The sequence below is a fragment of the Antennarius striatus genome, chromosome 5, assembly GCF_040054535.1.
Source record: "Antennarius striatus isolate MH-2024 chromosome 5, ASM4005453v1, whole genome shotgun sequence".
NCBI classification, from domain to species: Eukaryota; Metazoa; Chordata; class Actinopteri; order Lophiiformes; family Antennariidae; genus Antennarius; species Antennarius striatus.
In genome coordinates this window covers 23,447,713-23,469,901 of record NC_090780.1, presented here as the reverse complement: position 1 = coordinate 23,469,901, position 22,189 = coordinate 23,447,713, and the positions used below count along the sequence as shown (strand labels likewise).

The 22,189-nt window shown below is 42.0% G+C and overlaps 2 protein-coding genes across 3 annotated transcripts; both read left to right on the top strand.

Annotated features, from left to right (window-relative positions):
* Positions 1–4,612: 4,612 nt before the first annotated feature.
* Positions 4,613–13,054, top strand: slc45a3 (solute carrier family 45 member 3). Of its 2 annotated transcripts, none has more exons than XM_068315889.1 (8): positions 4,613–4,794; positions 6,160–6,625; positions 7,612–7,853; positions 9,803–9,915; positions 10,668–11,137; positions 11,228–11,493; positions 11,846–12,112; positions 12,274–13,054. In XM_068315889.1, the coding sequence occupies exons 2-8, from the start codon at positions 6,466–6,468 to the stop codon at positions 12,415–12,417; spliced, it is 1,662 nt and encodes a 553-aa protein (XP_068171990.1). In that variant the 5' UTR covers positions 4,613–4,794; positions 6,160–6,465; the 3' UTR covers positions 12,418–13,054. The 2 variants fall into 2 exon arrangements, with proteins under 2 accessions (XP_068171990.1, XP_068171989.1); XM_068315888.1 differs by having other exon boundaries at positions 6,143–6,625.
* A 1,538-nt stretch (positions 13,055–14,592) lies between these two features.
* On the top strand, positions 14,593–19,706 carry si:ch211-117k10.3 (Krueppel-like factor 15). Its single transcript, XM_068315766.1, has 3 exons — positions 14,593–14,733; positions 16,211–17,341; positions 18,001–19,706. Exons 2-3 carry the CDS (start codon positions 16,260–16,262, stop codon positions 18,167–18,169), a joined length of 1,251 nt encoding a protein of 416 aa, XP_068171867.1. The 5' UTR covers positions 14,593–14,733; positions 16,211–16,259; the 3' UTR covers positions 18,170–19,706.
* Positions 19,707–22,189: the final 2,483 nt, after the last annotated feature.

Sequence of the window (22,189 nt, the reverse complement as noted above, 5' to 3'; positions counted from 1 at the left end):
TCCAATCTGTTCTCCCCTCTACCCCCCTCCCCCCTTCATTTACTCCCCCCACCCCCCACCCCCTTTCTCCCGGTCCCCTGTTAGCTTAATGGTTCTTGTTGGTAGCCGTTTGGTTTCTCAGAGCTTTTTCGTTCATCAGATTTTGTTTCTACTCAGAGTTCGACTCTACTGAGGCTCAGAAAAGATCAGCGGCTCATCCGGCATTCGTTTGTCTTTTAATGCCTTAATTTTTTTAATGAGTTTGCTTTCAGTAGTGACTCTGATAATGTTGGAGGCCTGAGAATGTAACCTGTCCTCATGTTTAAGGTCTTTACTACAAGCAGTGTATTAGGCTTTGAACACGGTAATAAGAATTTGTACGATCAGCAGACCATCCAAAGCCATAAAACAATCTCCAAAAACTCGTGACTCGGATATCAGATGCAGCACTTGTGAGATTGTCCCTTTTTTTTTTTTTTTTTTTTTTTTGCAACAAGTAATGTTTTGATGTCAAGTTAAAAAAAAAACAAAAAAAAAAAAAAACGAAAGTAAGAAAGAAAAAAAAAGCTATTGTGATCTTGGGAATAAATAAATTCTAAGGCGTTTTTGTCCCGAGGATGCGATAAAAAATCAGTCAAGCGGTTCAGAAGCACATTCAATTGTTGAACAAATATCAGTGCAGGTTTTTTTTTTTTTTCTACATTCAGGTCCAGAATTGAAACCCAGTTAAGAAAACTGGAAAAAATTGGTCAATTAATAGAAAAAAAATTGTACTATTCCAAGTCTGAGCTCTGTTTGCAGTAGGATCAGATTCCGTCTGTCGATCGCAGCGTTGAGGGCTTGAACGAAGGTCCTCTTCAACATCCCGTGAGGGGGGGGGCAGCAAAAAAATCGAATAAGGCTGTGAAATTGTCCTTTCATCCATTCTGCGATTTTCTTCTGTTGTAATGTTTTTTGATGGTTTTTTTTTTCTTTTTTTTCTATCTACCCTGTATTGGCAATGTTAATGTTAAGCCAAGTTGTGATTCCAACAGGACATCCAAGTGGGGGAAGCTTTTGTCAGTAGTGTGGAAAAAGGAACGCTGAACTCTTGAATCTTTTTTGCATGTTGTGGAAAAAAAAAAGTGCGAAGCCATGATGATGCTGGTGATGGCAATATTGTGGTCTTACATAAAAGTATTAACAACGACAATGTTGATGTTTTGGTTTCCCAGCTTCTAATAAAAGCAACCTACTTTTTATACGGATTTAACTACTTGTTTTGTGGCGTTCAGCTCTGTGTAATCATGTCTGCAGTGGTTTATCATTGTGTTATACCTACTGATGGCCACCGTGTGGCGCTGTTTCACATGGAGTGGTCTAAAACAATTCATTTTAGGTGAGATGAGAGTTATATGTGTTAATATCTGTTTTCTCATCGATGTCATTATCTGGTAGAACAAAAACAGTTTGTATTTCAACGAAAATCTCAAATCTGAATTTAAATCTGAGTCAGTTTGCCGTCATGAGTAACAAATGTTTATAAAAAAAGAAAAAGTAATATAACAAACACTTAAGAGAAAAGATTTAAAACAAGTGGGACAAATATTTCATTCATGAGAATAAAAAAAGAAATAGATCTGTCTGAACAACTCTGAAGTCAGCACAAGGTTAGGGTTAGCACCAGACTTGCCTACGACCAGCCAAACTAAACTAGTGAACTGCATTGTGGGTAATGTAAGCATAAATGTTTCAATCAATGATCTGTAGTGAGAAAGGGCCGACACACCAAACCAGAAGTGTTTAATCTGAGATACTGATCATTATATCACCTGTCTGATATTGATACCTTCCCCTTTTCCTGCCACACCAGACCTGACCAGTCGAGACAGGAAGTCCTCCAGATCCCTGAAGGTGTGTATAAGTTGTGGATCGGACTTGTTCATCCCACAGATGCTCGATTAGATTGAGGTTTGGGGGAAATCATGTGGCCAAGTCAACGTCTCAAACTCCTCAAACCATTCCTGAATCATTTTAGTTTTGTGGCAGAGGTCATTATCCCTGTTTTTGCTTCCTTGGACCACTTTTGGTAGATCCTGACCTCTGCAGACCAGCAACTCCCAACAACAGCTGCAGTTTTGGAGATGCATCAACTTTGAGGACAAACTATGTTTGTTGCGTGATATATTTTCTGCCCGCCAACAGGTTGCTATGATAAAGACAAAGAGATAATCTGTGTTCTTATTTTCACCTGTCATTGATCATAATGTGATGATTGGTCTCTGACTGACAAATGAAGTCCAGTACAAAGAGGACAACTGAACTGATTAACAGATTGAAACGACCGTTTTTTACGTCCACTCAGGAAATACAGAACCTTACAGTATCTTGATTTAGGAATTAATAACTGGCTATCTCACGCTGTTACTCACTGAATATAATATTTAAAATCCCTCTCTTCATACGTCAGTACATCTCAGATGAAACCATTACTACAGTAAATTAAGAAGGGACTGTTTCAAACAGGAACAGCATCGTGTGCTTTTGTCAGTTGCGTGTTGTAACTCATGATAAACTAATGTTTGTTCCTGGACCGTAACAGTTTAATCATCGTAATGACACCTGTGTGTCATTGCCACGGATATGTTAACAGGCGGGCAAACTACCAGGGGCACCTATGAGACGACTTCCTGTCACTGACAACGATTTTGTTTGATTTATGTTTGTTTTGGAGTGGAAGTTGTGACGCAAAGAATTCTATTTCAGTACAGTAAATAAAAAAGCATTCAAGGTATGGTATGAGTTCCACTGAGAAATGCTGCTAGCATGGTTTGTTATTCCTGTAGCTCCAGAGGAATGCGCTTTTGTTCTGCTGAAAATGCACAAAAGTAGGACCTGTTTGACTGGTTGTGAATACATCCTGCTCTTCTCAGAATAAAAAAAAAAAAAAAAAGCGTTCAAAGTTCTCTTCAAAGCATTGATGTCACAGGTTTAAACATCTTGATAACTATTTATCCTGCCGTAACATTTTCTTTTCTGTCCAGGTCAAAGGTCAGTCAAGGCGAGAGGAATCAACTGAACGAGCTTCAAGTTGGTTTCAACCAACCAGTTCTTTGTTTGCTCTTCTTCATTCTGTTAAAATCACATATTTTATTTTGACCCACCCATAATAGAACTACTGGCCCAAGAATCTGGAATTTCATCAGTATCAGGAAATGGAACAATTTTCAAAAATGTAACCACACCAGTTTCCTTCAAGGAATCTTTGTAGGTCTGCTTGTCTCTTTTCAGAATTTTTTATAAATGGTTTGTAATTTTATTGTGTAGGTTTTTGCATTACTTTTAATGCCAAATCCAGATCGCCAAGTTTCTCAACAAGTTCAACAAAATCTACTTTCCCTGCCAAGCAAATGGAGGGTAAATTTAAAAAAAAACCTGTTTAAATAAATACTCGTGTGTGTGTTGATGATCACTGCTAATTAAAATTAGATGCTTCCAGGACAAACTTTTGTTTTGAGATGTATCACAAAATAAATCTTCATGAAGGCACCAATTTCCAAAATTTCACTGAACTGAAATCCAACCTGTGTGTGTGTGTGTGTGTGTGTGTGTGTGTGTGTGTGTGTGTGTGTGTGTGTGTGTGTGTGATCTAGGTAAATAGAACAGAACTAACTCTAAACAAAACAAGTACAGTTTTATTTATGGTATATAATCTGTGGATTACAATCTGTGGATTATAATCTATGGATTATAATCTGTGGATTATAATCTGTGGATTATAAACTGGCACGGTCCGGTCTCCGGAAATTAAACCCACATTATGGCTCAGTAAGACACACGTGGCAACGTGACGTCACCGCAAACAAACATACTTATAAATGACATAAATAGTTAATAAACGATGTCTGACGCTGAAAAATAAAACAAAACGTCCTGACGTTTTATTTTTCGAACGCAGCCGGCAGGTCGAACCAGTTGTTCGACTGGTCGCCATTTCTATGACGTGACTTCCGGTTACGGCAGAGGGTTCGCTTGATTTATATTTCCTGTGCTACCGTTTCTTTCAGGAGTCATCTACCAATGTATTTCACGTACACCGCTCTCAGCGGGCGGTGCCGGTGAATAAATGATTCCACCCACATTCCCGCCCGGGAACAAGCGTACCTGTTTGCCTTCAATGCAAAATAACTACAGACTTCTGTGGAATTTTTTGTTAGTATTTTTAATTTTTTGCTTTAATGAGAACGAAGACAAGCTTAGAAGTTCTATTTAGAGTCATTTTATTTTTTTTAAGTGTCCTAATTTTTAAAAAAAAAATTATTTAAAACAAAGTTTTTAACATTCACAAATTATTCTGTGGCGTTTGGAACTTTTTGATTAAATCTTTTACCATATGTGTCAAGTGTTTCTCAATGTGGATAGCGTTCAGGGATGTATTGGTGTGAAATTAACTGATGAATGTTGGCGAAACGGTACCGACAAGAAACTAATGTCACCTAAAGGACAACGTCCGGGTTTGAGTGGTATTTCAGGAAGAACAAGACTAAAAACTCCAGGTGACATGTAGCCCAACCCTCAAACTGTCATAGGATGACAATAATAAAGTGACACAAGAACAGCTCCCCGCCCACATATTTCAAAGAAACACTCTCAGGTATCTGATCAGGTCTGACAATCCTCTCCTCAGTCATGAGTGGTGATTAGAGTCCGGTCATTACCCCCCTGAGATGACCCGACACACATGACCCCCACGCAAACATTGGCGGACTATGTTAAGCGTGATCGCGCCGTCACCTGCTGCTGGCCTTCTCCACACTGTGAGCAATGCTTCATGAGGCAAGTGAAGCAACTGGTTTATTGTGTGTGTCAGGTGTGAATGTCTGAGTGAACAAAAGGTCTGCATAAAATAATTCTTAAGGAAGTCACTGTATGTTTAGTGTCAGAAACTGGCCAGATGACATTTGTCTTATTATACAGTGACGAGTGATTCCAGATAATCAGAGTAGAAAAATACTACGTTGCCATAGTTAAGAAGAGTTTCCAGGTATTTGTTGTTAATTCATATATGTGCTTCATCTGTATCTTTGACTCTTCGTAATTTAAAAACATTTTAAAGTTGCATCGTTGGGTGTTTTTCCAACATCACGTCTGATTTAATCTAAAACGGAAGGGACAATATAACATTGAAAAAAATAAAACAACAACGAAATTTTGACTACAGACATAAAAACAAAAAAGAAGACAAAGCAACCAATAACATATAGAATGTACTTTTTTCTACCCACTTGGCTTTTCTCAACTCGGGTTTTACATGATGGTCTTTCACGCTAAATTCCTTCTTTTCCAGTGACTGATAGTAGATGTCGAGATAATGTCCTTAAGTTCTTACATTAATATTATGCTAATATCACAGGCTGGTATCACAGAAGTGAAACCAGCCTAAGACTTTCACTTCTGCTTGAGTAAAGTGCGTGCTCTCTCGCCAGCTCTGTAAGTCAGAAAATTTACATGATACGTGTCAAAGTTGTCACTTAACAGCAACACTTTGCAAACTGTGACACATACAGAGCAATGGATTGAGTAATAATGATGTCACAATGGTTAATTAGATGACTCCAAATCACATTTAACCAATGAAATACCTAGGAGAGTCACGTTTCCCCTAACGGTAGCGGTGCTGCTCAAAACGAGTTTCTTCCCTGGATTCTTGCCTTTAGAATGTGGTCGGATGATATTGTGTGTTTACAGTTGCTACCGAGCGTGTATAACCATATCTAAGTCACAATGTGCAATGGATTACAGAAGGGATATATTTCTGGTTTGAACATATGCATGTATACACAAAGAATGTAAATAAAGATCTGCAGGAAATGAGCTATAATGCTACATTTCTTCTGTGATCTGCTCACATGCCTGGAACAGTAAAAAGAATCATCCCCGTCTTGTGTCCACTCTAGTGGACAAATATTTAATTAGTAATAATTAGTAACTTTTTAGTATCTATTAGGATCTTTGCGTGCATTGGTCCAATGACACCAACAGTACAACACCCGTACAAGTAAGTGTACATATGTATCAAACTGTTATTAGTGAATTCCAAGGCCTTTGTTTAAATTTCAGCAAAGGCTTTTAATCTCAAGTATAATTATCCAAACTCATCTGTTTTGGGCGTTTGTACTCACAGCTGAACCACTCATTCAGTGCCTTACAGGAAGACAGACAATGTCCCCGAATCAACCTCTCTGGTGTTGTGTATCCTCGTGTGATGAAGCCTTAAGGCCACCAAATAAATAGAGGAAAACCCAGGAAGAGCTCTTGTGCAACATATCATGATGTTGGAACATTGCAAAGCTGACAAACTCCAACAGGAAACTTCTACATGCCACAGTGTCTTCAATTGCACTAAAATATTATCTATCAGGAGTAAATATCAGCGGACGTTCAAGAAGTACAACAAAAGATAAGAGGCGGCTTTGAATAATTTAAGACAAAAGTGAAAAAGCAAAGATGAAGCTGGAAAATCCATTGCGAGGCCAATTGTGTCGGTTGTTACTGGTCAACACGTTAACGTTGGGTCTGGAGGCCTGCCTCGCTGCAGGAACTCTCTACATCCCACCGCTGCTGCTGCAGGCTGGCTTGGAGGAACACACCATGACTATGGCACTGGGTAAGCAGATACAAAATACACACTCTAACTACAGATTAAAATATATTTTAATGCTAATGAGTTATTGGGTAAAAAGCCAACAAACATTGTGATTATGTGATCTGATGCGTTCACGTGGCTGACCTGGAGGCATATGAAAGAGAATAACTGTTCACGACTCATGGCTTTTATTAAACAAGGAACTGTATACCTGTGTTGAAAGGTTAATGCAGGTGACTGAACATTTAAATACAGATTTATCTCCATGACTGTCCAAATACGTACACATTTCTCGTGAACTGTGGTTGGGATTGGTTTTAGCTGGCTACAGTAGGGCGAGTAGTTAGCCCAGAGTTTAACAAAGTGGACTACCATCCTGGAAGCCTAATCCAGTGAAACTCTTTCCTAACTGACATTATTTATAAGTAAGGTTACAATTTTATTCAAATTTTGGCGGAAAAACTTTGAAAGCTGAATGACTTAAAATGAAACCTTCCTTCATAGCTTAACATTTGGTTACATAAAATGGATTTTCATTTGGTGAGCTAAGTTCTCAAATAAAACCAAAGCCAAACGTTCTCACAATCATCTCTGCTGTTTTAGTTTATGACTCTCAGATTTGGCCATTGAAATGGTGACTGGGCCTCATGTACGTCATTAACTTTGGCTATATTAAATGTGATTGAGATGACATTGCTCTTCTCGAAGCCATTGCGTGAGAATTGAAGTAAAAGATTCAAGACTTGTCCAGAAATTTGTTCACAAACTTGTTTCGGCCCGTGATCAAGATAGTCTATCCCCCAATGGACATAGCTTATCAATACTGTATGCTGATTGAACAGCATGACTGTGCACATTGGAATTGGGATGGTCACCTTTAAAGGCCTTTAAGTTAATTATACTACATAACACAGACGCCACAAGCAACTTTAACACAGCAACTCATTTGTATTTGGCCTTACCTCAGAGGTCAACAAAATGAATCTAACAACGTGCTTCTTTCTTAGCGGTGAGTCCTGTCCTGACTTTGGTCATTTTACCCATGCTGGGCTCAGCCAGCGATTCGTGGAAAAGTCGTTATGGTCGTCGTCGGCCATTTATCTGGGTGTTGTGCCTTGGAGTTTTTTGGGGCATGCAGATCATACCACATACCTGGCAGCTTGCTACACTGCTGTTCCCACACTACCCCCGCTGGTTTGAAGGCCTCCTGCTGGCGGGAGCTGTGTGTCTGCTGGACGTCGGTGGACAGGTGAGTAAAAGTCAGACTTTGGCATCGTGATCCGCATCTGCTTCCCACTTTTCCTGAAGTTACACAAAAGAATCTCAGTTGAGTTGGAAAAAAGTCATATTTTTCCTGACTTATAAAAGAATTAACAACTGCGACAGTAATGTTAAGTCATAGGGCCCAGCCCTAGTGATCAGCTAACCAGCTACCATCCTTGATTATGATGGACTACCTTAATGAAGCAACGAGCACATAAAACTGCAAGAAGGAAGCAGAATACACTGGGGTCACGCTACAATTCCTTGTGTTATGGATTGAGCAAGAAGAACACAAATGCTCAAAGTGTAGGAATAGCTACCATACCTACATAGCGGCTTTAGCATTTATGTTAAGGCGGTGTGTTGCTCAGCCTGTTTAACAAGTTCACCACTGAAAACACTTTTGAATTTATTTTTAAATGTGGAGCAACAGTTTTGCAAAAAAAAAACCTGCACAACAGGAGCTACTTGCTACAGACGTGGGAATCCTACAAGCTACAAAACCAAATTTATCTGCCTTTACTTGATAAACGGCACTGCAGACTAGTTTAGATGATAGTGGTGAATGGCTTTAAATGGTTATATTATAATCCCATTTCTTGCACACTTAATTACCTGTAGTCAACATAAAATAACTACACAAGGAAAAACATTTGACGCAATTCCAAGACTACTCTAAAAATTGTGAAATTGACAAAAATCAGTTTTGTTTTGAGTAGAAATAAATGATCCATGACTTTGTTTGTGCACACAAAACTTATATTCCATTCGAATTCCTAGTTTCCTTGAAGGAACCCTCAGAGGTATCAATAAAGTTGTAATCCAATCTCCTTGTGCTGAAGTTAATCTAATGTCACATTAGAACTCTTTCGTTCCATTCACCTGACAGGTGAAGCATGTAAAATCTTTGGGTGTGTCGTGAGGAAAAAAATACTTTTGTACAATGTGGAGCTTAATCTGTAGAGGAATGTCGAACGGCCCTCCTGACTCAATACCTTCCCCGTATAGCAGCATTACCAATCTTGATAATTGCAATGGTTCTAAACCTGACACAAGTCCAGTGAGTAGAAAAAAGTCAAAGGTTATGAATGATTATAGTATATAATTCAACCTTTCCGTGGTGGGTGAGCCTTGTTTCTTCTCCATAGTACTGAAAAATGTAAAAATACAATTTCAGTTGGGTTGACACTTTTGTTTTCTGTTTGGGATCCACCACTTTCAGTAAAACAGCAAAACATCTGCCAAGACTTTTTTTCCACTCCTGCTTCTTGTAAATGATTCAATCAGTTCTCATAAAACACAATGTGTATGAAGTTGCGTTGCCACAAATGCCTAATGGCCTCTAAAAATCTGAAAGTGCTCTTTGTGCGCCAATGGCAAAGGTTGACTTGACCATTTGCACCAGATTTACAAAAGAAAAAAAGCCATTGATAACAAGTCAAAAACTAGAACCAAGGCAGTCAGAGACTGCAACATCCCATGACACCCCTGAATACAAAATTTTACCCTTACTCACTCGCATAGGTCAAAGATCAAACCGAGTGCTTTGAACTATGGTCTTACTAACACTGGCTTTCTCCCTCGTCTTTCTGTCTTATCCGGTTCCTGAGTGTACAAAAGTTGGACTTTGACCTTGACCTACTTTTCTTTAGGTCAAGGTCATCATCTCGTTTTTATCCCCTTTGCTGCCTGAGTAACGTGCTTTTTGTTTCATCTTTCTATCTGCAACAGTTGCGAAGATATTTGGTGGACTAACGGACTAACGGACGCACGAACAATGACAATTACAATACATCACCGCTTTGAAGCGGGATGTAATTAAACCATAGCAGGTTACACTGCCGACACTTGGTGCAATGAAGTAAAGCTGCAATATTCCAGTTTCTTCATAGTGTTATTATCGCTGTCATTGATATAACTTTGTTGGCTTCTCAGGCTGCTCTGACCATGGTGATGGCACTGGTATCAGATCTGTTCCCGAAGGAGGAGGAAAACCGCAGAGCTTTCGCCATCAATTCCATGATGACAAGCCTGGGGGGATGCTTGGGGTAAGGCGCCGTGTCTCTAACTTATGGAGTAAATTGTCATCTAGTTGATGTGCCCAGACCATCATTAGGTAAAAGTCTTAGTAATTTTGTGTGTCAATGTGTCAAAGTGAAGACCATCAACTCCTTCAAGCTCTGATGTATTGTAATTGTCAGCGTTCGCGTGTTCATCCGTTTGGTTGTACGTTCGTTCGTTAGTCCACCAAATATCTTTGCAACCGTTGCAGATAGAAAGATGAAACAACAAGCAGATTACTCGGGTGGCAAAGGGGATGAAACTGAGATGATGACCTTGACCTTGAGAAAAGTAGGTCAAGGTCAAATTTCAACTTGTACACTCAGGAACCGGAAAAGATATAAAAAGATGAGGGAGAAGGCCAGTGTAAGACCACAGATCTGAGCTAGTGCTTTGATTTACCTATGCACTAGCTTTGATCTATGGTCAAAGCTAATGCATACGTAGCTTTGACCTATCCTAAAAGGTCAAAGCAATGCACTTGTCAGGTACTACTTTCAGGGTACCCTGACCTACCCTTCGCGGGATGTTGCAGTCTCTGACTACCCTGGTTCTTGTTTTAGACTTGTGGAAAGAGGAAATGAAGTGCCTTTAAAATGATGAAGGTCGGGAAAGGCAAAAAAATTTTCAGGGCTTGAACCGTTTCGGAAGAATGCCATCGGCATGTGAAAAATGATTGTACAAAATAGAAATTTTTGAGATATGAATGTGGTCACTGTCTTCTACATTCTACATGCAGGTTTTTGCTTCCTGCTGTGGACTGGAGCCACTACGCTATAGCAGCATACCTGGGAGGACAGAAGGCCTTTGTTTGTACCATGCTTACCACCTTCTGTTTCCTCTGCCTCATCACCACCATCTTTATCAAAGAGGAAAGCACAATCAAAGATAAACCCAAGAAGATTGTCTGCCGCAGATATTCAAACACCTGGAAGGGCAGAAACTGCCCTAACGAAATTCTGCCTGGTCATTGTTGCCTTGTCACGTTGCGCCGATATACACTATCTGGCGTGTCAGCATTGCCTCGCATGTATAAATCAGTGACACATGTGCCAGCGGTCATATGGAGACTCTGTGTGGCGGAGACGTTTAACTGGACATCGATAATGATTGTCTTCCTTTTCTTTGGGGACTATATGGGGGAGGGATTGTACAAAGGAGAACCAAAGGCAGATCCGCAGTCGGAGGAAAAACAACTTTTTGACGAAGGTACATTTTGTCAGCTCTACTAATCCATATACACAATCTACTGAATGCATTTGACGTGGAACCACATAATACTACGCTGTGTCTATCAAGGTGTGCGTATGGCCAGTGTGGGTCTCCTCCTGCAGTCTGCAGTATCTGTGCTGAGCTCGGTGATAATGGACTGCTGGATAACCCTACTCGGATCCAGGGTGGTGTACGTCAGCGGGGCAGCGGTGGCAGTGCTTGCCACCCTCGTCGCGAGCTTCACAAACAGCGTGACAACAGTCGTCATCATGGTGGCTTTGACAGGATACTCAATGTGCGTCTTTAATGTCGTGCCAAGAACATTGTTGTGTCTCTATCATTCACAAAAACAAGTAAGTTCATCTCCAAAAGCACCCCCCCCCTCTCCATAGGGGCGCTGTAATGAGAAGATTCGTACAATGCTTGATGAGGGTAGCACGTTGTTAGCTTGCATTGTACCTTTGTTTCCATCCAAATGTTGAAAACACCTCAGCGACTGAAGGCGTTCCATCTGCTTCTGCTTGTGTACTGTTTAAACAAAAGAGACGTGACGACAGCCAGACTTTGTGCTCAGCGACTCGCCTCCCTGCTGTAGTTCTTCATCTGTGCTTCTTTATAAATCTTTTTATTTCGTTCTCATTTCTCAATAGTCTGACGAATGACTCCCGTATTATTTGCTCATCTTTCGTCCATTTTTTCTTCAAGGTGTTTTTCACTTCACCCACGCCCAAATCACAACAGTTATCTAACAGGGGTGACAACAAACTCGCCTCCAATGGTCAAGTCCCTCTAAATTCCCCGGGCTGCACAACTCGACTACCTTTTCCTGGGACGGAGTCCTCCGCTGGGTCACCCCATGTTTCACTGATGGTGGATGGGGGTGACAAAGGCAATGCAGACTGCCTTCCACACTTACAGAGGGGGATAGGTTTTGACATGGCCCTACTGGACGGCGCATACTTGCTATCACAGGTAACATGGGTAATTTATCAGTGGAAGAAAGTGCAAAGCTGATTATGACACACCCTGGGACCAATCGGTACGAATGTGCCGGTCACCTATAGCTGCCATCGGAACACAGATATTTAATGCTGCCGATCGTCCGTGTGAAACTGTTATTGTCTCTCCTGCAGATTTTACCAGCGATGTCCATCGGCTTCATCGTAGAGATGGCCAAAAGCGTGAGAGCTTATATGGCGACTGCCTGCTTCGTCGGCGTTCTGGCTTTCTTCTGCTCTACCAGGGTCATCTACAATCGCGAGGACCTCCATCACTGACCATCCCTCCACAAACAGCATCAGGGGACGTGACACGCTGAAAGAACAGCTCCTTAAATGAACTTAATCACTTGGTTGAAAGTGATTTTTATTTGTTTTTTCAGTATGAAGCAATACTTTAATGTTCCTGGATTGGGTTGACATGAGTTATCAAGGAGGATTCATCTTATTGAACGGTAAAAGTTGGAGTATACATGTAAATGAAGCAACCCAAGATATTCAAGTTGACCCAACATGGGTAAAATTCCAAAGTAATACATGTGAATACTCTAAATGGTTTAATTTAATGAATTCAAATACTGACTTTGGGGTTTAGCTTAAATACAAAGCACGAGGAATGTACTATTTTAGACTTTTCAACTTTTAAAATGTGATTTAAATCTCTCATCCTTTGGATGGAATTTGCAATAATCATGTGGAATGAACAAAGACCATTCAGTCCTGTAGTTTGAAGGGATGGTAAACATGGTGAAGTAGTCCGCGACTACTCGCTAACTGCTCAGTGTTATTTGTCACTACTATGTCATAGTGATCAGTAATAAATCAGATGTTGTTTTGTGCAATTTCAATGCAATGGAAGTGGTCACATTAGTGAAGTACTGATAAATACCTTTGGGGATAAAATTAAGTGCTGGTGTGGTTTTATTATTTTTTTTGTTTGACGGAGGTTCAGGGATGTTCGAGCATTGTCGCACTTATAAAAAAATATCGAGCTGAAGAAGCACAGCGGCAGCCAAACACTCAGGATCAGAATTATTTACTACAAATAACGCAAAAAAAGTTTGTTTTCCTACTTTTGCGTGTAGGCAGTGATTTGGAGTAATATCCTGCTGTTTACTGTTGCTAAGGCAACCACTCTGGAGACTTGAAGGTCCTTGTTTTGGCGCATTATGCTGCAGTCTCTTCTCCCTTATGTTGCTCAGCTTCTTTGGAGCATCAGTTACTGCCAGCATGCAGTTTATTAATGAAGTGACTCATACAATAAAAAAAAACAACACATTTCCAGCCAGGTGTACCATTTGTGCGGTGCTACACCTGTTATTACTAAATATCTGATTGGTTGGATCATATATACTGAATGGTTTCGAGAACCCCGGGATTGGAACTGGGACACGCCGGTATGGAAACACCTGGAAAAAAGATGAACAACATGGATGAATGGAAGTATAAAAGAAATTTATTCCCCAAAATTTTTTCTCCTATCAGTTTACTCAGCAGTTCACATAAATTATAGATATATTTAGATCTTTCATAGTTTTACTAGCTTAACATATATGATTGGAAAAAGTCATTCCATTCTTTCTTGGTTTCACAGAAAGAGTTAAAGAATCACTGATTCAGATGTGAAATATTCCTCTGAGATAAATTATTATATGTTAAAAACGTGTTTTTCTTAATGTTGGATGATGACTCTATTTCCAAATGTACAATAAAATGAAAAAATAAAATTTACAAAAGTTATATTACAGTCTATGAAACTATGCTAGAATACAGTAGACGTTATTTAACTCGGTGATGAACCCCCCCCCCCCCATCTCTATCTCTGTCTAAACGCACAGCTGTTGTGTCGTTAATCCAACCGGATGGAAGGGTTCCTCTTTTCTCTAAATGACACCAGTAAAAGGATTGTTACTCGAGATTAAAAATAAATAAATAAATAAATAAATAAATAAATAAATAAATAAATAAATAAATAAATAAATAAATAAATAAAAGTGTCGGTGAAGAAGCGCACAAAACAGCCGCATCATCATCCTCATCCTCGTAATTGTGGGACTAAATGACATCCATTTGAAGGCTGGAGCAGAAGCCTGGAGTGACTGGGACTCGACCCCAGTGCTATCCCTGTGCGTAAAACAGATTGGATTAAAGTGTCATCATTTAAAGAGGAGGAAGAGGAGGATGAAGGTCTCTCCGGTGGAAGCAGATGGTAAGACGCGACATGAGCGGGTGTTTCCATTGTGTACACCACCCCGCAGCCACATCGCGTTCCTCCCCGCGCCTCCATCAACACATGGCAAGTCAGAATTTATCGAGCGGAAGCCAATGAGATCCTTCCTTTACGGGCGAGCCTCCGCCGCGTTCGACCAATCGGAGGCGCCGAACAGGACCCGTGCCTCCAGAGTTGTGCAGCGATGTCGTCACGTGACGAGGGGAAAAGGAATGCCAACATGGACCCGTGGCAAGGACGGGATGTGATCGCGCTACGGCAATAACACACGGACGGAGGGGAACGGGAGCCAGGAAAAAGGCCAACATCGACGCGTCGACGGCGCCGAGCCTCTTCCAGGGGTGGGGAGGGGGGAACCGACGGAGGTAAGGAGAGCCGAAGATGTCCGGGATTCTCCTGCTCGGATTATCCGACAGAGAGACACCGAGTATAAATAGAGTATTTTTTTTGGGAGGGGGGAGGCAAAAACTTGAGACGCGCAACTCTTGGATCCTCCTTTTACGCGTGTTTTTTTTAAACATTTTTTTTTTTTTACGCGTGATCGTGTGGCTCCTCGGCGCAGGGTTTTCCTCGCCATTAGATTATGGGCGCGTCATCGTGGGCCGTGTTTCACTGCGCCCTGCGCGATCGAGGCCCTGCTGCAACATGTGCGTAAACGTTCTGACAGACAACCGCGTTTACATAATAAAACCGACTCGACCGGAGCTTGTTTAGTTTGCGCGTTCGGATCCCGCGTTCACGTGTGTGTGTGTGTGTGTGTGTGTGTGTGTGTGTGTGTGTGTGTGTGGGGTGGGCTGCTCGATCCAAATCCCGATCCCCCTCCCCACCTCTCACCGGATTTAAATTGAACTTTATTGTGCGTAAAGTTAAAGGAACCATGACTCACCATTTCCACCAGGTGTCATCCTCTTAACGTTATATAACCTGTAAAAGTCACCTGATCGAAACAAAAACAAGCGGGAACGTTTTAAAGGTTATTGTGGCAACACGGATAAAGATGGGACTTTAATTTAAAAAAAACTTTAATTATATTCTTTCAAACTACAAAAAAAATAAATAAAAATGTTTGTTTTGAAACCTCAAAACTCAAGTAGTTCCACGTTTCCTTGACAAGGGGGCGATAAAGAGTCAAAAAGTTTAAAATAAGATAATAATCGTGTAATAATGTGTTTAGTAACTAAAAACAAGCTGTGATTTAATCTTTTATTATATGAGCTCATTTATGCTGTTTTGATCCGGATCATTAGTGGCAAAAGTAACTTTAGTTTTAGGGATTACATGCATCTTAAAGAGGGGGCAATTTCTTTTGTTTTTTTAAATTTTAATTACAATTTTTTTTAAATTTAATTTAATATAGTTTAGTAATCCCTGAAGGGAAATTAAGAGCACACTCTAGTTAGTCCAAAAAAAAAAAAAAAGAGCTACTGATCGTCGGACCCCTGACCTCTCAGGGGCCACAGAAGCTCCAGGGTGAACACATGAATCTGTTGGTTAACCTATCATAGGGGCGGTTGTTGGATTGGGTTTTAAGGCGTTCGCTGATCCCAACTTTTGAAAGGGTATTGCTGGCATTTAAATCCCAATTTTCTAAAGGAACTAAAAACTTTTTAAATCGCTTGTTTCTTTAAAAAAAATGCTCTAAATGCGCCAACAGGAACACTTAATTCTGCTAACTGAGTAAATTTCCCCTTTTATAAATCCGTCCCGTCTTGTCGAAGCGTTTCCCGTTTCGTTTCTCCGTCAGGGTTGAAAATCGGGTCGGCGAGGTAAAGAAAATACTTTCCTCACACTTTCCCTTTCTCCTGTAGGGAATAAAACCCAGTTTCCATGTTGCCTTTGCAGGTTTTTTCTGATCCCTGCTTCTGGATCGCGTTTCCTTCGGCCCGGATCAATGGTGTCTCTCAGCAGCAGAACGCTGAGTTTGGAAAATGACCTTTTCAGGGACAGCAGCAGCTTGTTCTCCCTCGGCCTGGAAGACGGCGCCTGCAGCGAGGGGGGCAGTTTCGCCTCCAGCCCCGACGCCGGCGAGCTGGGGATCGTGCACGGCTTCAGTCACGGAGAGGAGGAAGACGAGGAGGACGAAGATGAAGACGAGGAAGCGAGGCTTCACAGCTTTCTGGGAGCGGAGGGAGAAGAGGAGGAGCCTCACCTGCCGGAGTTTCCTTTCCAGCCCTCGTCCCCGTTCTCCCCCACCCTGGAGGACATCGAGGAGTTCCTGAGGGAGAAAATGGAGCTGGTCAAGGAGGAGCTGCTGATCCCGAAGGAGGAGGAGGCCTCGCCTCTGCCTTGCAGTGACTCCTCGTCCTCCGCCGTGACTCCTCCGGCTTCCTCAGAGACTTGCAACGACTTTGGGACGAGTTCCCCGGCCCCCAACACCCCCCAGGGGCACCAAGAGAGCCTCAGCCCGGACGCTCCTTCACCTTCTGCAGAAGTTAGCCCGTCACCATCCACCTTAACCCCGCCCGTGCTCCTGGGGGGTCCACTGGTGCTCCAGCTCCAGCCGCTCCATCTGGCTCAGCCTCCGACCCCAACGGGGTCTCCTCCCGGCGCCCAGAGTGGGATTTGGCTCACGCATCTGATCATGGGGCTCCAGGGCGGGGCGGGACAGAACCTCACCCTGCTGGCCCCGCAGGTGACCCCCACCCCCACCACCACCACCACCACCTTGCTGTCGCTAAGCGGCGGAGACGCCAAGTCGGCCGACCAGAAGTACGTGAAGATCGCCCCTCTGCCCATCACCATGAGGACTCTAGAGATCACGGGCGTGACGGGGATCGGGGACCAGGGCAACGGGGGGGTGTTGAAGGCCGTCGCCCCCCGGGTGAACAGAGTGCCCCCTACAGAGAGGGTCCACAAGTGCTCCCACCCGGGCTGTGGGAAGATGTACACCAAAAGCAGCCATCTGAAGGCTCACTTCCGCCGGCACACGGGGGAGAAACCCTACACGTGTAGCTGGCCTGAATGTGGCTGGAGGTACGTGAAGATTTACACACGGAAAAATACAACACATGTTTATAATACCGCTAAGGAACACGTCCAGGAATTTGGGTTGCACATATTGCGTGTATTTAAAGATGATGCCCCACAGAGTCAGGCGTCTATTCCAACGAAATAATTGCATCATAGAACCGTTTCTCTTCACACTAGATTGAACGTTGAAGACTATGGATCTTTGTTTGTCGTTATTAGATTACATTCAATTTAATTGTCACTGCACGTGTCACAGTTACAAAGCGACCAACCCATCTGGACTTCAGCAGGAGATCCGTAGCATCGTGAGACGTTTATCACACGCATGTGCAACACAACCGCCCGTTTTCGTCCAGATGTGTAAAATGGAAGTTATCCTTGTTGTAAATCGGGGCTTTATTTCAGAAACAGCTGTGGTTAATACCCCGTTCCTATTCCACGTTCCGCCAAGTAACAGCCCTGCTCTGTCTTTTCAACAAGCTAAAGCCGCTCCAGTTGTTTACGCGCATCAAGAAATGCTTTGTAAATGACAGAACGCCATGGCAACAGCAGCGACTTCCCCTTTCCTCGCACGTTGCGGTCCGTCTCGCCGACTTCTCCTGCTGTCATTTTGATTTGATTTCCTGCCCCTCATCCCACCTGTCTTGCTCTTGCGTCGCCAGGTTCTCCCGATCCGACGAGCTGTCCCGCCACCGCCGCTCCCACTCGGGCATCAAACCCTACGAATGCTCGCTGTGTGAGAAGAAGTTCGCTCGCAGCGACCACCTATCCAAACACACCAAGGTCCACCGCAGCTCCAGGCCCAGCAGGATCAACAGACCCACCGTGTGACGCCCCTACAACCCCCCCAAAATCCAAAATCAAAGACCAAACGCTTTACAGGAGCGAGTCTTCTCTTGCATCCTCTGTTTGCACTACCGTTCCTGTTACCAGGCTACCGGATGCTGATGGGAAATCGGGGTTCGTAACCAGTCGTCATCTTGAGAGCATCTTGCCCTTCCTCCTCAAAAGCCAAAGGGGTCCACGAGCATAAAGCTTCCCGAAACGTTTTTTTTTTTTTTTTCTACGTTGCTAAAGTGAGGATTTTTAGTCACACTTTTTATCACGTGCTCTAATCACAAGACTCGGAACGCACTTATCAACGCGGTGTGAAATCAGGATGTAACAGCAGCGTGGGCTCAATGCGTTTCAGAGTGGCTGCTGGGCCTGAATGACGGCCACCACTCTGATGATGACATCACTTTTGTGAGACAATTTTTTTTGTGGCTTTTGTCGAACCGAGCCAAGAAAGACTTTTTTGTTTGTTTGTTTGTTTATTTTTTGTGCATCCAATCCTGGCCTTTATTGCATTTGTCCAATCAGAGTCCTCCTTGTTTTGACCTCTATGCCTTTTCTCAGCCTCCAAAGATGTTTAACATTTAAATCAATCCACTGGACTTTTTAAAAAAATTTTTTAAAAGAACGTTTCTTGAAGACGTTTCGTCTCTCATCAAGGAAGCTTCTTCAGTTTTCGTCCCAGCGTATTAACCCCGTAGGGTGCGGTCAGTGCTGGAACGCATTAACCGCGAGTTACGAGGGATTATCGTATTTCCAAGACAAGACCAGCCACTTCAAGAACTGAAGAAGCCTCTTGGATGAGAGGAGAAAAGTCTTCTGGAATTCTCTCTTGAAACAGTCCAGTGGATCGATTGAAACAGCTTTGGATAACTCTGACCTGGATAACTGAGAACCTACACAGACATTTCTCTCAGCCTCGTTGTTCCCTAATTTAAATCGATGCCTTCGCCCGCGTGACAGAACCTCCTCACTGGATCCTAATACCGTCTAAAAAAAACCCAGACGCCTCCGTTTTCATTTTTTTGCGTGTGATCGTCGTTTTTTTTTTTGGAATCCTGGAATCCTTTACTTCGGACTTGCCATGTTCTGTGTGCGACTCTTTTAAAAAAATTTTTTTTTTTTTTTAAAAAAGCTCATCGTTTCCCTCAAAGGTCTTTTGATATCATCGTGTGCAGCCGAGTTATGCGGCGTATAAATCTACTCAAGTCTACATGTTATGTTGTATTCTAAATGGTGCAAAAAAAAAAAAAAAGTTGACGTGAAAAGCTGCTGATCGTTACGGCAGCAGCTTTTTTTTGTACAAAACATTTCTCAGTCATAGCAGCAAGAAAAGCTAACAAGACAAAAAGCATACTCGATATAATATGTACAGCTCGTAGCCTTTGTATAGATGTGTTGTTGGGTTTTTTTGTTTTTTTTTAATCAGTGCATTAAGCTATTCAGTCACGTTTCTGGAAAGGTTTGTTGGGTCTGTTAACGCGAATTTGATTGTCGATCGCGATCAATCCGTGTGAATGTCAGACTGACGATGATCGGGGTGTGGGTGGGGGGGATTTTTTTTTTTAGAATCCCTCTCTAAAAACATTCACCAACCGTTAAAGCCGAGTCCGCTGGTCTCAAGTGCACTTGTATTCAGAAACGATCGTCGTGTTCTCTTTGGTAGTTCCGTAAAACATTTGGAACCAAAAAAATACCAAAAAAAAGGAGTTATTATCCGAGAAAGGTTGGACTGTAATTCGCAGTACTGTCACTCTATTCCCATTTGTACTTTAAACCTCAATACTTTGGTGCTTGTCGATCTACCAGTGCTTCACATGGCTGTACGCCTGAACAGTAATGACGCGTTTCATTCACAACGATTGTCTCTTGTGGAAGAACCAGCGAAGAACTTATTTGAAAAAGTACAAAAAAACAACAAAAAAAAACAGTTTCTGGCTCTGGTAACCGTGGTGCTTTCAGGAGAAACTCGTAAAGGAGAGAACTTCTGCACCTAGTAGCAGCGGACGGGTTCTTCATACATACAGTCCTGCTCTTACTTTTACCTCCTAGCATTACAGATATGTTACATCTCTCTTTTTCCCCCAACGACCAATGCTAAGCTAACGTAGAAAACGAGTCAAAAGCAGACAGACGGGCAGACGCGTTGATCTGTCTTTGTGTCTGAGCCTCCCCAGGCTGTTCCTACTGACCTACATCCAGACCTTTATTCTCTAATCACCCCATTTTCTCTCTCTCTCTCTCCTCTGTTTCGCTCTCAGTCCTGCCGGTGTGTCAGGTTTGAACACGGGCTGTACATTTCTTTTTCTTTTTTCTTTTTTTCTTTTGATTACAGAAATGCTATTTTCCTATATGCAGAAATAAAAGCAAACAAAAAAAAATAAATACATAAAAATAACCATCTGAATCACTTGCTTTGTTGTAAATCTGATTTGTATGTATTGAAGAGGACTGCTCTGTCATTAAAAAAAAGGAAGTGCTTTTGATTGTTTTTAACTTTTACAAATTGCCTTGATGTAATTATCCTGTCAGGAATGACCCGGGTCCCGGTTGGACGCGCCAGCGATAATAATCAAGTTCTATCAGGGAAGTTTTTCTTGACAAATGAAGCTCTGACAAACTTATCCTGTGATAAATAATCATGACTGACTCGCTGATGAACACGTTGGATCATTAAGCTTCTACACAGACAGATATTTCCGTCTGGAGTCGGAACATTTGACTCATTAACAAAATTTAACGAAGTAGCTCGAATCAATTTTCCATTTCTCCTCCAGCAATTCCGTGACCTGATGCTGCTCACATCCCAGCTGGTGCATTCTTATATTTGTATGTTTCAAAAAGGTTCACAAAAAAATTGCCAAATGTGAGCAAAAATCTGAAAAAAAAAAAAATTCTGATAGATTTTATTTTTTTTAAATTTAAAAACAAAACAAAAAACCCTGGTTGTGTGGATGCATCATCAATAATTCAGGATATAAAAAGTCATTTGGGGGTCATGTCTTCAAAAAGATCCCCTCTACTGGTGTGTAAGTATATTACACTGAATAGATTGAGATGTCACCCCATCTGAACGACCTGCAGCTCTTCACGATCGTGGTCACTTTGGTGAATCTGTGCATGAAAAAAAAAAAAAAAAGCTGCAGTACCGCTTTGAGTGCTGCAGTCTGGTGCATTTTCTCCAACTGGGGGAGCTGCAGCTGCGTCTGCAGGGATGTCGGGGTGGAATCTCTGGCGTGCCTTCCTTTGTCGTGCTACGCTCTTTCACAATCTAGGAGGATCTTGCTGATTTAACATGTGGGCAGAAAGAGCATCTGGTTCCTGAGTCCTGCAGATTCGCGTGAGGCCCGGAGAGAAGAAGTGGGGGTCTCCTCCTAGAAATGAAATGTGCCCACATGCCTGTAGTGTCACAACAAACTTGTGCAACCAAGAGAGTCTTGTTGGTTTTTTCATGAAGAACAAAGCTGCCTTTGAGAATCAGTTGATCTCAGCTGATCAGTGAGTGTGACTAGAACATACCCCCCCTAAAGCAACAGCAACAAGAATGATCATTTAGAAATGGATGAAACCTGAAGTGCAGCATTGATGAAATGTGTGTCGTAACAATATCCTGAAGAGCAGTCACAGAAAATCTGATCAGTTTTGAGTGATCATGTGTAATTTAGAAGAAACTGCTTACAGGATAAACCCCAGAGAATCACAACCCAACTTTGTAACCCCTCCCGACTCTCAGCTCGTTATTTTGGATTAATGGCCAACAAACTTTACTGCTTTTCTGCAGTTTCAATGCTCTTTGGCAAAAAAACCCCCAAAAACTGTCAGCAAACCAGGAAAAGAAAACGTGTCAGCCATAGAAACTATATAAAGTGATAAATTGTGAATGTATTTATAGCTTTCAGTGCTATTTAGACTGTTTGTTGCTTTTGTGTAAAGTGATTTCTCTTACAACATTCTAACTTGAATCAAGTTTAAATAGCTCACCATGGAGTGATGCTACAGAAACTTCACATTCCCAGT